We start from the raw sequence: 15,088 nt of genomic DNA on the forward strand, positions 1-15,088 counted from the left end.
AAAAGTGACTTGCTCCTCCTTGCCTTCTGCCATGATTGTGAGGCCTGCCCAACCACATGGAATAGAAAGTCCATTAAACCTTTTTCCTGTATAAATTACCCAGTCTCAGGTATTTCTTTATTAGCAGCATGAAAACAGACTAATACAATATTTTCTTTCAAATGACCCCAATGTTAATGCAAGCTATCTCTTCTTACTCTGCCACCTGCTGAACATATTCAAATAGGATGCACTGTATTTCTGTGCCTTTCCAGTTTCTCATCAGAATGTGAACTACCACTGGGGCTCAGTATGTAATTTGGTGGGCCTACGGTTACATAAATTTCAAACATCACATCTCTCTGAAAAAATATGCCCATTCTTTTTTTTTAACACATAATTAAATGATTGAAAATGACTGATCGCCCTTTCAGTGGGATTTAGCAAGGTTTTGGCACCAATTCTATCAATTAACTACAATACTGTACTGGTTCTGATACTGCATCTTCTACAGTGCATGTAACAATATGTACAAGGGACTTCTATCAACCAAGATCAGTGTCATGTGTGAATCACCAGGTTTCCTTAACTGAGAGTCCCCAGCCTCTTTTCTATGATGACAATTTCAAGTTCTGTGTTATGACCTGGAGTGCTGTAAGCCATAGCTACAGAGTGGTGAGGATGAGGAGATGGACTATTAAATCTTTCTGGGGTAAAATGTTTGGCTGTTTTATTACAGCCCCTGCCCTATGATAATATTCCTGTAACCATCAACATTTAGATCTGTAATTACAAAAAGGAACTTGATTTTCACCCTGATTACCAATGGAGCTGGTATACATAATCACAATTTAAAAACCAAGACTTGTAAAATGAATGTCTTCAAGAGGTGAATGTTCCAGGCTTTTGTGGATCAACTGGTTCAAAGTAAACCCTCCACTTCTCCTCTTTGATACAAGGTGCTGAAAATGTCACCAAAGCATAGGCACTTCTGTCCTTGCAATCAATCGTCTTTGGTAAGAAAATAAATAAATTTGTCATAAAGAAATAGAAACAAGCTTTATTTTTTTAATTAAAAAAAGTTGTGTGGGAGAAGAGTAGACACAGTTCATGATTCTGAGCAAACATGAGATTATTATGTGCCAAAATGCCCTCAGCATTGTATAAATACAATCCCCTACCCCAACAGAGATCTTTTGTTAAAGCTATAAACATTCCTTAATACATAAATGTATCGCATTCTTAATCAACTGCCTTTAAAAACCCTTACCTTTCAGAAACCTGTTTTTGTTCATTTTGATTATAAAACTGGATGTACATACTGACAGAGTCTCAGAAGTGACTTTAAAAAAAAAAAAAGACATCGGCCTGGCGCGGTGGCTCACTCCTGGAAACCCAGCACTTTGGGAGGCCAAGGCGGGTGGATCATTTGAGGTCAGGAGTTTGAGACCAGCCTGGCCAATATGGTGAACCCCATCTCTACTAAAAATACAAAAATTAGCCAGGCATGGTGGCGGGCGCCTGTAATCCCAGCTACGTAAGAGGCTGAGGCAGGAGAATCAGATGAGCCCAGGAAGCAGAGGTTGCAGTGAGCAGAGATGGCCCCACTGCACTCCAGCCTGGGCAACAGAGTGAGACACAGTCTCAAAAAAACAAAAAAAAAAAAAAAAAAAAAAAGACATCCAACTATTGCTGCATACTTTCTAAAGTAGTTTTTTTAACCAAAAATAACTTATTGTATAACAATGAGAATGAAAAAACAACAACAACAAAACACAAAAACCTACCTGAAACAAAATGCAAAAAAGCTGCAATAAAAAAATACCAGAACCTTGACTCCCTGTAGGAAGCGACAGAAACTTACAATGTGAAAGAAAAGAAAAAGGCATTTGGAAACAATTTTCTCATGTTCTGTGACCAAATGAGAGACCAGGTAGGATAAAGGGAGACTATTTTCCAGGAAGTGTAAACAGTTGCTCAGCTTATATCCTCCTCCTTTCCATGGCTGTTCCATTACAGCTCTCTAGAAACCTTATACTGAGCCATTAACTCTCGCCTAGTGGTAGGAAGACTGTGGAGAGGTAGGGAGTTAAAGTGTTAGGCTCAGTACTGTCTCTACTACTCTGTCTCTCACTCCCACCAAACTATCAGGGGTGGAGACTGGAAGTCACTCATCTGCCCCTAGATTTCTTTCAATGACTTCTAGCAGGTTGTTCTGATATGTGCTTGTCAGCATTAATTACATGTGACATTGGATTGGCTTGATCTGTGACAAAATTCAGATGCACTATAATAAAGCAAAAGAACAGGAGGAAAGATGCCAAGGGGAGACTTTGACAGTGCTCTCACATCCCCAGGATGGATACCCTTCACATCTCCCCCCGTCGACCATCCTAACAAAGACACACTTGCTCTGCGCTGCATATAGAGCTTTCAGACAGATCTATCAGCTTTGGACAGCCCAGTCCACACTTGTTGTCCCATTAAGAACATCCCCATTCACTCTCACAGCATCCTATTTATTTGTTAAATGACATAATCACCCTACTGAGCCCCTTCTTCCAACTATATTGCCACTCCTTAATTCCTCCCATACAGCTGTGCAGTCACAATGGCTGAAGACAAAAATCACTCGGAAAGCAACAGAAAAGACTCCCTGGGAAATCTGAGAGGAAAGGTGGAACTGATAGTACTACATTTGTTCCTTTATTTGATTTCCATGGAAGTGTACTTCACATCAGGCTGGTACAAAATCAAAGAGTGTGTCTGTCATTAGACCGCTGCCACAAAATCAAAGAGTGTGTCTGTCATTAGACAAAATGCACAGAATCTGTCATCAATTCACTTTCCTTGAGAATGTCTTTCTGAAACACAGTATCTTTCACTTACATCTTTCCTGCTAGAGTCAACGAGTATTCTAAGTACATAAATGGCGTACACCTTGATTTTATTACATCTGTAACCTTGAAAAAGATCAAATGATGTTTCAGGATGATCTGGTAGACTAGTGCTGTCTAATACAACTTAGCGCAACGCGGGAAGTGTTCTATGTCAGCACTGGTTCTATATCATGGCCACTAGCTACATGTGGTTATTAACTACTTGAAATGTATATAGCATGAATGTGGTCTTAATTACATTTAATTTTAATTAAATAATAAGGAGAACTGGTTTCTTAAGTTGGAATATTGGGATAAAAAAGCTCTGCCTCCCGTTCTCATCTCCTGAGTTTTGATGAGAACTCTCACTAGAATCCTCATCAAGGCAGATACTGCCTACTATGGAACCTTCCTCCCTCAAAGAGCAAGCAATGGGTTGGCAGGGACCCCATTTCTGGCAGTATAACAAGGACAATGTCAAGCCCAGAAAGGACTGACCTTAGGTTTCAAAGACCAAGATAGAGAGGTCAGCTGGAGTAAGAAAGCCTCTTCAATTTTGGGGATCTTAGGTTCCTCAGCAAAACAACATGAGGTTTACTCTCATGTCCTTTCCAGCACCTTTTGAAAATTTCTAATTGGTATCTGAAAAATGTTCATCACCCATAATGAAGAAGCCAACATCGCACATTTTACAATCAGAAATGTGTTTGGTTCTCTCTCATCCAGACGTACGGAAACATAATGTAATCTGTCACTCTAGTACCTACATATTCCAAAAGAATAGTTTTATGCTTAAAACATCTAAAAGGTCATTTATTCCCCCTTTATCTCCATTAGACATAATACCATATTCATATAGGCTTGTGGATACAATCTTTTACCTATGGATTTGCTTACATCATTATTTCTCTCAACATTAGTCGCAAAGAACATTATTACTGTAAAGCCCTACCACATCCATGGTGTGTCTTTCCTTCTGTAAAATGAAAAGATTATTTTGAAAGATTTTCACAATCGGAAAAGTTAACAGGCCTTTTAAGATATTTGTAAAAAAATATTGTTAATCGCATTTACATTCCTCTTACTAAGCATATTTTTTATTTAATATGAACAATCGTCACTGAGTAGTTTGGTATACTTTTTAAAGGTTTCTATCATTTTCAAATGCCTTGAAATAAAATATCATTCAAAATGAGGCCAAGATTATGCATATTTAAAAAAATTTCTCATAGAAACTAACCATCTGTACAATAATCCATTGTCTGCTCTACCAAGGTGATTTATTAAGGATAATGAAGCATATGATTTAATAGCTGCTGCAAATCCTTTTTCAAGTAAGATGGGTATAAATAATACAAAAAGATGGTCCAATAATAGCCAAATCCCAAGCTAAGAACTATTCTATATGCTAGGTCACAGGAAATTACATGAGCTCAATTAACTGTGGAGCAAAGTGAAGTGTGGCTAAGCAGCTAAGGCTCTAACCCCCCTTCTCCTATTTTATTGGTATTATTGTTTAGTGAAACCAGTAAGCTCTAATACCATGGTGGAATTTGAGTAGCTTTTTTCCACATGACAACATAAAGCTCTCCAATTAAAAATGGACATTACCGGCACAAGTTTTCTAAAATCTTAAAAATCAAGATCTCTAAAATTTGTCAGTGCAAATCATACTTGCACTGACAAGTACAACAGTGCTTTACTCAGTCTTATATTCCCACTGTACTTTGCATTTCATAGAGTTTAACGTCTGGTGCTTTAAAGAATGGATGTATAAATGAGAAAGCAGGTGAGTGAATGAATAAAATCCTTGCAGAAAAAAAACAAAACAAAACAAAAAAATGCGATTCTGTGTTCCTCTGAGACCTGGTCCTAAGATTTAACATCACTTATGCTTTTGAAAAAGTCTGCAAGGTCAGTTGTCAAGAAGTTATCTCCTTTGATGGCAAAGCTTTCCTTCGGCCAGTGTCCTATAAAGAAAAAAAGTCGCCAAATCGTACATGCCATTTGAATACAGTATTTAAATATTAGCTCTTGGTTGCAACCTGACATACTCCTCTCCTGGCTAGCTCTGGCAATATTCAAGACCTCACAAGGCCCTATGAAATCAGTGAGGCAAATTTCTCACAATAGGAAATACAAGCCATCTAACATGCCAGCTGCTTGGCATGAAAGACAGCCTGGCTGTGCCTTACAGGCATGGCACAGCCATTCATTGATAAGCTGGCACAGCCAATCCTGTCCCCATGCCACCCAGCAAGTCCATCTAAAACAAGATTAGACACTGCAAATCCTAGCGCTTAAGTAACACTGGGTTTCAGAAAATGTTCACAGCTCAACATAAACAAAGAGGCCTATGTGTGAGACATATGTCACTTTACCCTCAAAAAGTGCATGCTTCACCAGGCACATTTACCACCAGCATATTTTCATACTGCAGTTCCTATGGCTCTTGCTCTTGTGAATCTGGCTTGCCAGAACCGAGATCAATTTTATTAGATACCATTAGTCTCTGTTAGTGCGGTCATTTGAATAACAACAGATTGGCAAGTATAAAACTAAGGCACCTGTTGTACATTTGGCAGCCTGGATGAGGCCCCTTAAAATGAAAACAAATAAGAGCTATAATCATGCCAGGCAATTGCTTTTGGTTCAATAATGGCCATGTGTCAGAATTAAGTGCATCTGGGAATTGCTACCGCAGCCAGATGTAAAGGCAGATTTGTCTTGTCTAGTGGCATATGAGTAGATACACACACTCTACTGAGATTTGGCTTTGTCCTGGTTTGGTAAGGAACTAGGTAAGTGGAACTTCACTCAAAATAATATAAAATCACAATTAATTACAGAGGAGCAATAGACAATATTATCATAAACTGCAGAACCTAAACATATGGGTTGTAAGATTTGGGCCATGAACTAATTCACCTCTGAGTTTTCTGCTCACACTAATTTGTTCATAGAATACTCAACAATAACATGCAATATTACTATTACACTGAGCCAGGCCATGTAGTAGGAGCTGGAGATGTCACTGGATATAAGACATGGACATTGGCTTCCAGGTACTCATTAATAAAACAGAGTATAAATAAGCAATTACAATGCATTATGATAGATACTACACATAGGATGTATTCAGTATTCTTTTAGCACCCCAAGAAAGCTACCCAGACTTGGGAGGAGGGAAATTTTCTGGGAAGAGTTGTGAGCTAAGCTATGCCCTGAAGGAAGAAAAAAATCAGTCAAAAATGGAAGGGGTGAGACATTCCATATGGAAGAGAGACAGCATGCTCAAAATTACAGTAGAAAGAGTCAACGTGGTACATCTGGGAAACAGCAAATACTTTAGTACGGTTCAAGTGTGTGTGTGTTAGGGATGGAAGGAGTGGGGAAGAGAAAACGAATATGAGGATGGCAAGGTGGCAAGAGACAAAGCAGAGGAAAGGACATCAAAGGCCAGTTATCTTTTGGTAAGGAATATTTCAAGCTTTTTACAGAAGGAACAGGGAGCCACTGAAATATTTGAAAGCAAGGAATGACTTGATCAGATTTGAGTTTCTTTTTTTTTTTGAGATGGAGTCTTGCTTAGTCGCCCAGGCTGGAGTGCGGTGGCCCGATCTCAGCTCACTGCAAGCTCCGCCTCCTGGGTTCTCGCCATTCTCCTGCCTCAGCCTCCCAAGTAGCTGGAACTACAGGCGCCCGCCACCACACCCGGCTAGTTTTTTGTATTTTTAGTAGAGACAGGGTTTCACCATGTTAGCCAGGATGGTCTCGATTTCCTGACCTCGAGATCCGCCCGTCTCGGCCTCCCAAAGTGCTGGGATTACAGGCGTGAGCCACCGTGCCCGGCCTTGAGTTTCTTAAAGATCATGTTGGCTGCAGAGCAGAGAAGCAATTGTGGTTAGGTCAAAACCAAACACAAGGAGACTGCAACCCAAGCATGAGAAGATGGGGACCTTTCAACAGATGATACCTAGTAACATGAAAAGACAGTGAATAATTTAGTGGAAAGGAAGTTAGTATGTATTTTGGTATCCTTGATATAACACAAGTGTCACTCAGAGAAAACAGATTTTGAATGATAAAATTCAAAATTTAAATTAATATTTTCCTAAAATTTTTTTTTTTGGTACATATAAATCAAATTCAGGTCGAGTCTGTTAAATAGTAAAAGTCGGATTAAAATAAACTTAAGCAATCCTTTCTTAAATCAGTAACAGAATATACATAACAGTATTTATTAAAGTTGCCATTCTTAATTTATAGGTATTATTTTAAAATGTGTATTGACAACCTAACTATTAAAAAATCCTTGCTACATATCACCTAAAAAAGTACACCCTGCTTCATGCTTCTAGGAAGTTATGTTTATAGATTAACTGGTAGAAAAGCATATGGCTAAATAGGCCAGTGTATGCATGTGAGAAGCATTTTAGAAACCTGGGCAAAGAAGACTTAATTGTTCAGATATTACGAAAGCCATAAAAGACCAAATAATTTTCCATGTAACTTTATTTATGTGCCATGTCTGATTTAAAACTTCAGGGTGCCTTCTTGTCAGAGAAAAAACAATTTTCCAAATCATCAAACAAATATAAGATCCTGTATTTTATTATTTATAAAACCATAATTAATCAGAAATAGTTCTCTGAGGACTTACAGAAAAGGAGAAAGGCTAAACTATTATAAAATAGGTTAAATGGAAAAAATAATCAAATCACCCATCCTTATTGATAATGAAACTCACGGGTGAAGTGAAAACAAGAGTATTTTAGAAGACATTATAATTGACAAAAGTTTCTCAGATAAAATGGTATAGGGTAGGCTACCAATAAGCGGAATGCATATGTAACAGTCACTTGGCATAATTCCATTTCTTTGATGGGTGGCTGCTCTTCAGATATCCCTGCTGGATCTATATTTCTCTTTATCAAAATGCTTCTGATTTCTTACCTGTTGGGCAGCTATGAAAATGGCAGCCTTTGTGATTTTAAAAACTATTCTTGGTGGAAATATTTCATTTAAACACTTCTGCTCCAGGACTGACCCCAGAGCTCAGGCAGTTGTATCACTGCCTGAAAAGCATAAAATTTTAGAGCTGGAGGCCATCTGCAGAAAAAAAAAGGTCATCAAATCAAAACCCCTTTGGTAAAAACACATTTTTTCAATGCCTCCAGTACCAAGCAGAGAAAGGAACAGAAGATACTCTTCAGAAATGGTAGAGAGACAATGTGCATAATGCTTAAGATTTTTCTTTTTCTTTTTTTTTTTTTTTTTTAGTTTTTTGCTTTCTGAGACAGAATCTTGCTATGTTATACAGACTAGAATGCAGTGCCATGATCCCAGCTCACTGCAGCCTTGATCTCCTGGACTTAAGCGATCCTCCCCCATCTCAGCTTCCCAAATAGCTGACACCACAAGTGCACATCACCATATCTGGTTAATTTTTTTTTTTTTTGGAAGAGACAGGGTCTTGCTATGTTGCCCAAGCTGGTCTTAAACTCCTGGGCTCAAGTAATCCTCCTGTCTCAGCCTCCAAACATAGATTTTTCTTGAATTTGAGTCAAGAAAGCACCATGCCATTGGGCGTACTTGCCTGGACGATGTGAGATAAATATTTTTAAAAATCATGTCATATACGAAAGTGAGGAGGCTAAGAGTGAGTGAAACAGATAAAAGTTGGTATGCTTGACTTAAAATCTTGACTCTATGTCCCATCTTTATTACCTTTATCTATGCAACCTTGGGCAAATTAATTAATCTCTCCATGGAACAACGCTCTTCCATGAAATGATGATAATAAAACCAGCTGACTTACACAGAATGTTATTTTAGAGATTAAACATAATACTGAAGGTAAGATACTAAGCAGAATGCCTCGCACATAATAAATGCTCAGTAAATTTTAGAAATAGTCACTATTACAAGTATTATATATCAACCACTAACGCTATACCTGTAAACTTGAGAAAATTAATGAAATTTTTCCCCACAAAGAAATTTTGATTTTTTACCTATCTCAGGGTCCTGAGCATTGTGAGAGGTTTCTAATGAATAATTATTCTTCACATTTTATGGTTTCAATTATATTCAACTCAAAAAAAGCTTTTTTTTTTTTTTTGATACGAAGTGTCGCTCTGTCGCCCAGTTTGGAGTATAGTGGTTCCATGTCGTCTTACTGCAACCTCTGCCTCCCTGGTTCATGCCATTCTCCTGCCTCAGTCTCCCGAGTAGCCGGCATTACAGGTGCCCACCACCATGCTCGGCTAATTTTTTGTATTTTTAGTAGAGACGGGGTTTCACCATGTTAGCCAGGATGGTCTCAATCTCCTGACCTCGTGATCCAACCATGTTGGCCTCCCAAAGTGCTGGGATTACAGGCGTGAGCCACCGCGCCTGGCCCAAAATTCTTTAGTTCAACTCAATTTAAATAAAAGGAATACCACTTGAGCTGAGCATTAGAAAATGAGAGAATAATAGGATATCAGTGGATACAATTGAGGACAGCTGGTAAGAGAAAGAAGCTTCCAGGAACAGTATTGGTAGAACCAAAGAGGTGCCCAAAAGCACAGCCTCCTCAATGACTGCAGGGAATGTGATACTGCACAAGGGCAGAGTATCACAGAGCTATGGCGAGGGGGAAGGCTGGACATGGAATTTGGGAGCAGACTGCAAAGGGCTCTGATGGCTGTGTTGAGTAGTGAGCACTTGATCAAGTAGACTTGAGTAAATTTGCCTTTCATAAAGCAAAAATTAGGAAGACTCAAACAGGAGAAATGAGAAAACACAAAAACCACATAAGAAGCTGTCTATGGAGTGCGGAACACATAGGAAAGGTAGAAATGGAAAGGAAATAAAGTGAAAAGGTTACAGGAACAGAATCTACAAAATTGCCTGAGGACAAGAATAAAAGGAAGAAAAGAGATAGGGATAATACCAAGGTTTCTAATCAAGGGATAACTCAGATGAAGTATGAAGAAAAGGGAAGTAGATATGGATGGAAGATAATATTTTGGGTTTACAAAATACAATGTTTGGGATACAGGAGAGCCTCCCATTTCCCAATCATGTAACAAGCAGATAGAAATGCAAGTCTGGAACTCCAGAGACAAGTGAGGAAATTTATTTTGAAGGTTATCTATGTAGAAATTATTGTTTCTATTAGAAGTTGATGGAGATATGGCAGGAGACAGTACAGACAGCCGCCTGAAAGGGGATATAGATAAAATGAAAATAAAAGAGTTTAGAATGGAGATGGAGACATAGATGCCAAACATCAAATGGAGATAGAGTTCCATGTTGATGAAGACAGTGAGTGTCAAAGAAGTAACTCACAAAGAACAACTTCCATCCATGGCATATTTCCAATGGAAGATGCTTCCAATATTTTATTCCTCTAGAAAAACATAGTTGCCTCTTTTCTTCCCCCTCCCCAAGAAAAGCAAAAATGGTTACCTGGCCAGTAAGTAGATTTAGAATATTTAAGATACATCCAACAAACTACTCTTATTTCTAGCTAGCCAAATAATCTTGATAGATCTTTTTAAAATAAGACATTAATCAATGTATCTACAAAATCATAATGAGCTATTTTGACCAGAGAAGTCTGAATTGGTTTTTCTCTTAAAATTCTCTAATAATATTTAAGTTACTACTACAAGTAGTTGGAATGTGTTTTCACAGGGAGGCCAGTATCTACTCACGTAGTAAGAAATCATTAGAGCATACTCAAAATGTCCCTTTAGTTGGGATGGGCCAGTAGGTAGAAAGACAGAGAAAATTTTTATTTTAAACATTGAAAACAAATGTCTTGTTGACCTATAAGCAGACACTGGATCAGCATTTGATGTGTCTAGTCTAATTTCTCCCTGTAAAATTCTACTGGTGAATCTTAGGGAGACAGAAGGCAGTAAATTCCTTGCCTCCATCAATACATTTGACCTCAGAGCAAACCCCACAACTGGCTACAGGCACCCACCATCCATCATTGCTCTTGAAACCTGATATTTCAGGGAAGGACAGCTGCACTGGGCAAAAGTCTAAGCAGCTTTCTAAGATGTACTACCATTAAAGAAAAAAAAGGCACTTATTCTGCTTCAGTATTTTAATTAACTGCTTTTCTAAACATTTCTTCCCCCAAACTGAAACTCCAAATCAAATATCCTCAGGAATATATCAGTAAAATTTAGACTTAAAGAGAAATGTTCTCTTTGTGCATTCTAGGTAAAATTATTTCTAGCTTTTGCTTTAAAGGCTAAGATAAGCATACCATGCCACGCTAATATGTACAGCCTTTAATAAATGTGCTAAGCAGAAAAAGATAGTTCTAGCAACTACACTAATTATAGTAGTACACACAGAATGCCAACAGGATAAATGTAGACAAAACATCCATATCCCACAGATCTTAATTTTTAAGTCAGGTGGCAATAACTTTTAACAAATAGCTGAAGACAACAGAACTGTATCATAGGAACTAGTGTTCTTGAATATAGTATGTTCATTACATGACTTCTACATTCAAGAATTACCTAAATTTAAAATAGAAAATAAGATAAATATGTATAACCAAACTGGATATTCATTACATGTATGGTTATTCCCTCCATTTTACAGACGATGAAACTAAGATTCTGAAATGTTTTATCATTGCCTCCAAGATCTCACAGATGATAAGTGGCAGAACTGAGGCATAAATTTAGTTCTTCCTGTAAGAAGAACTGAATGTTCTTTTCACTGTAGCCTAAAAAGAAAGGAAACTGGTCAAGATTTTGCAATTCTTTAGCATCATCTTAATATGTATTATATGCATGCATGGTTAAATGAGAATTAACAATAACTGATTTCCAACCATTTATAAAATCATTACTAATATAACCTTTTTAGTTAATAAATGAAATCCATCTACTGATGGCTTAAAAAAAAAAATGTCTCTTGTTACTTGTGATCCAATCATTAAAGAGGATCATTTTATGTATTTGAAAGTACAATTTCTCCAAACCCCAAAGCAGTACTGAGAAATGCTGTTTCCTAAATACAATTCCCAAATCTCAATTTAGTTAGCTACTGCTACATTAAAGAACATAGCTCAAGGGATGTTAATTTAAAAAAAAAAAAAAAAGACAATTGAGAATTTATAAATTTAATCAATCTCATGCAACTGACAGAGTTACAAGAGTTAAATCTAGTAAATAGCCATGTGGCAAAGGTCACAATGCTCCTGACATTGTTATCTGAATGTCAAGGAAGAAGCAAACTTAGCCTTTCTGATCAATGAGTTCAAAGAACTAAGAGAAAGCCTTGACTCAGATGGCTGCTTTGGCTCTTACATTTTGTTGTAAATGCTGGAGGAGCCAAAGTGGGGACCCGCTACCTAAAAGCAGCCATTTACAAAGGACAGCAAGGCTTGCTTGTCGAAGGTGAAGAGGGAAGGACATAAGTTGTCTCAATACTATTTGCCTGCCGGTATACATGACCTACTAGCTTACAGACAGAATGAGCTGTCTTAGCTTTCCAAATTGTCATCTTTTTCATTTAGTTTACTCATCTATGACACAAAGGGATTTGATTTGAAGGACAGCAGAGGTTAAAAAGCCATGAAAAAGCTCAGTTTTGCTGTCTCTCTCTTTTTTCCCCCTTTTGTTAATTTTCGAAATGTCACAGGCAAACTGAATAGTATTAATATGGTCCTATTAAATGTATTAGCATCAAACTAAAAATCATGAACAGGAAGATACAGAATTAATCATTTTGTGAGGGAGAAGGGAGGTATTGCAGGCATTGTTTTAGTCCATTTTTTTTCCCTGTGAGTCGCTTCGAGGAGTGTGGCAGTACACACAGATGTAATACGTAAAGTACGTAATGTCTAAGTCTTAAAAATATTTTATAAATAAAATGTTGAGAAAAAAATGCAAACTGTTGATTTCTTGAAAGCAAATGGGTAATATATTAAGGGGGAAATGAGAGACACAGGTCTTAAGTGTAATTTTGTGAACTATGTTTTGTAAGAATTCTATTTCATTAATTCTCCAGTCTAGCGCCATTGTGATGACATTATTATTTAGGTTACATTAGGTCAGAGACTGTTGTAACATATAAGCACTTGCTCTTTGACCTTCCCAAGACTTATGACGCAAAGAAAATGCTGAACTTTTACATCTGAGGCTATAATTTCATATAATGAACAATCAGGAAGCACAAGTCATATATTCTTTTAGCTATCTTAAGGGCTTAATTGTGGAAAGCTGAAATGCATTTTTATTTTTTTAAAAAAGGGAGAGAATTTGGACACTTTATGGAAATAAATGTAAGCCAAGCATGACATTTTAATAAGTGTTACCAACTACTAATTAGAAACAAATGAGATTACCCATATAGAAAATGTATCCCAAACAAACCTATCCTTTGGTAGAAATGTCACTATGCCATGAAATTACAGAAGCTTAAACAAGTGATGCTTGTTAAAATGAAATTTACTAACAAATCCCTTCTAAGCAATCTTCTTCCACATTATCAGATTTCCTCAGTTGATGTGTTATATAGGAATTCTCAATCTTGTAGTTCACAGAGAGAATAACTCTTCTCTTTGCTCTTTCTTGGCAAATCACTGATAATATAAAAAAGAATGTTTTAAAACACTGGTTTTGCTTGAGGCAGCAAGCTGCCTCTTTGCCGTCACAAGTAAGTAGCTTTCCTACAAGATTTTTTCAAAGAAACTGAACAGTAAGAAGATGAAATAACAACAAAAAAAGGTAAATAACTCTATAAAACCAAAAGAGATTCAGAATAAATTTGGCTTAAATCACATGTAACTGTTGTCACTTTAAGAACATAGGAAAAAGTAAAGCATTCTTTGAATACTCTGGGAAAACTGGATAATTATATCTATATTTAGCACTTCTTATATCTGGGCATGTAACACAAATCCTGTATATTTTGTGACCACTAAGTTGAGTACACTACATAAAACGTAAAGTTCATTTTCGAGATTCCCAGAAACTGTTGGGAATTAAAAAGGTACCACCATTAAAGGTTATCTGCATAGATATTTTAAGTGTAAACCTAAGCCTGATGCTCCTAGGATCACAAGTTAGAGCACACGAACACACACACACACTTGACTCTTATACTATCTGCAAATACACAATGAAACTAAAGAAGGTTTTAAAATAAAAGGTAAACTAAGGAAGGATAGTTTTAAAATGAAATCATCTTTGAAATAGTCACCTTTCTTGAAATGACACTTTTCATATGTGATTGTGTTAATGAATTCTTATTTATGCATAGAATCCTTTTAAAAATAGAATTGTCCAATGGTTTGATAAATCAAGTTTGGTCTGAAGGAAATCTAATATGCAAATACTTACAGGGTACTCTTTTACAAATAGTCACCCTTGTCACTTTGAAAAACTGAAAATCAACGAAAGAACAGTTTAAGTATACTTGACCTTACTGCCTAATGTCTCTCAAGATTGCCATGGCTGATCGATTTCAAATCTGTGAAACTGACACTTAAGAATGTATAGTGCGTCTTCAGTCCAGGTCCCTCAAGTGCTGACTAAACTGTGGTCACAGCCTCAGATTCTCTTTCCATACAAACTTGTACAGCGCTTACAAAGCTAGTTTAATCACATCATCAATCTATGCCTATACTTCCCTTAAAGTAATTCTGCTTCATTTATCTTTTAACCCTACATTATGCAAATAACATCCTTATCAGTCCAATAAAGAAAAGTTATTAATGTTCCTTCTTGTTTATCTTTGCCATACACTGAGAACTGGAATCACATATGAATTTGCACCAATACCTTTTCTCTTTTCTATTTTTCACACTCTATATGAAAATCATAGTGTCAGAGAAGCCCTAAATAAAATTCTTGAAATAGTCTTCAATCATTGTCTATAACTAGCATCAGAGTATGAGTTAATGTATTAAAAAGGAAAAAACAAAAACTTGGGGGGAATGCCTACGTGATTTTTTTTTTTTTTAATGTCTCTCTAGGAAGGCTTTGCATATGCCATACCAGGATACCTCCTGGATATAAGAACAGTTATACAGGCCCCTAGTGGCTTAGCAAATAGCAGCAGATGAGGGGATTCCAATTCTTAGTTCCAGACTTTGAGATATTCTGGATTTAAATAAGAGTCCATCTTAAAAGGCAAATCAAATCACTGTATTTAATACTTTAAGCAGTTTTACATCTATGGTTATCTACTCTAATGCACAT

The 15,088-nt window shown here is 36.9% G+C and overlaps 2 protein-coding genes across 46 annotated transcripts in view; one reads left to right on the forward strand and one right to left on the reverse strand.

Moving 5' to 3' along the window:
• The window catches only part of LOC105489121 (protein tyrosine phosphatase receptor type D), a 2,338,800-nt gene that overhangs the window by 540,025 nt on the left and 1,783,687 nt on the right, over window positions 1–15,088 (reverse strand). The gene's annotated exons all lie outside the window — the stretch shown is intronic.
• The window catches only part of LOC105489125 (uncharacterized), a 115,472-nt gene continuing 106,493 nt past the window's right edge, over window positions 6,110–15,088 (forward strand). Inside the window, exon 1 of the mRNA XM_071077415.1 lies at window positions 6,110–6,209. Coding sequence (XP_070933516.1) covers window positions 6,110–6,209 — 100 coding nt within the window. The remainder of the gene's footprint in view (window positions 6,210–15,088) is intronic.

Source organism: Macaca nemestrina, chromosome 14 (genome assembly GCF_043159975.1).
Source record: "Macaca nemestrina isolate mMacNem1 chromosome 14, mMacNem.hap1, whole genome shotgun sequence".
NCBI classification, from domain to species: Eukaryota; Metazoa; Chordata; class Mammalia; order Primates; family Cercopithecidae; genus Macaca; species Macaca nemestrina.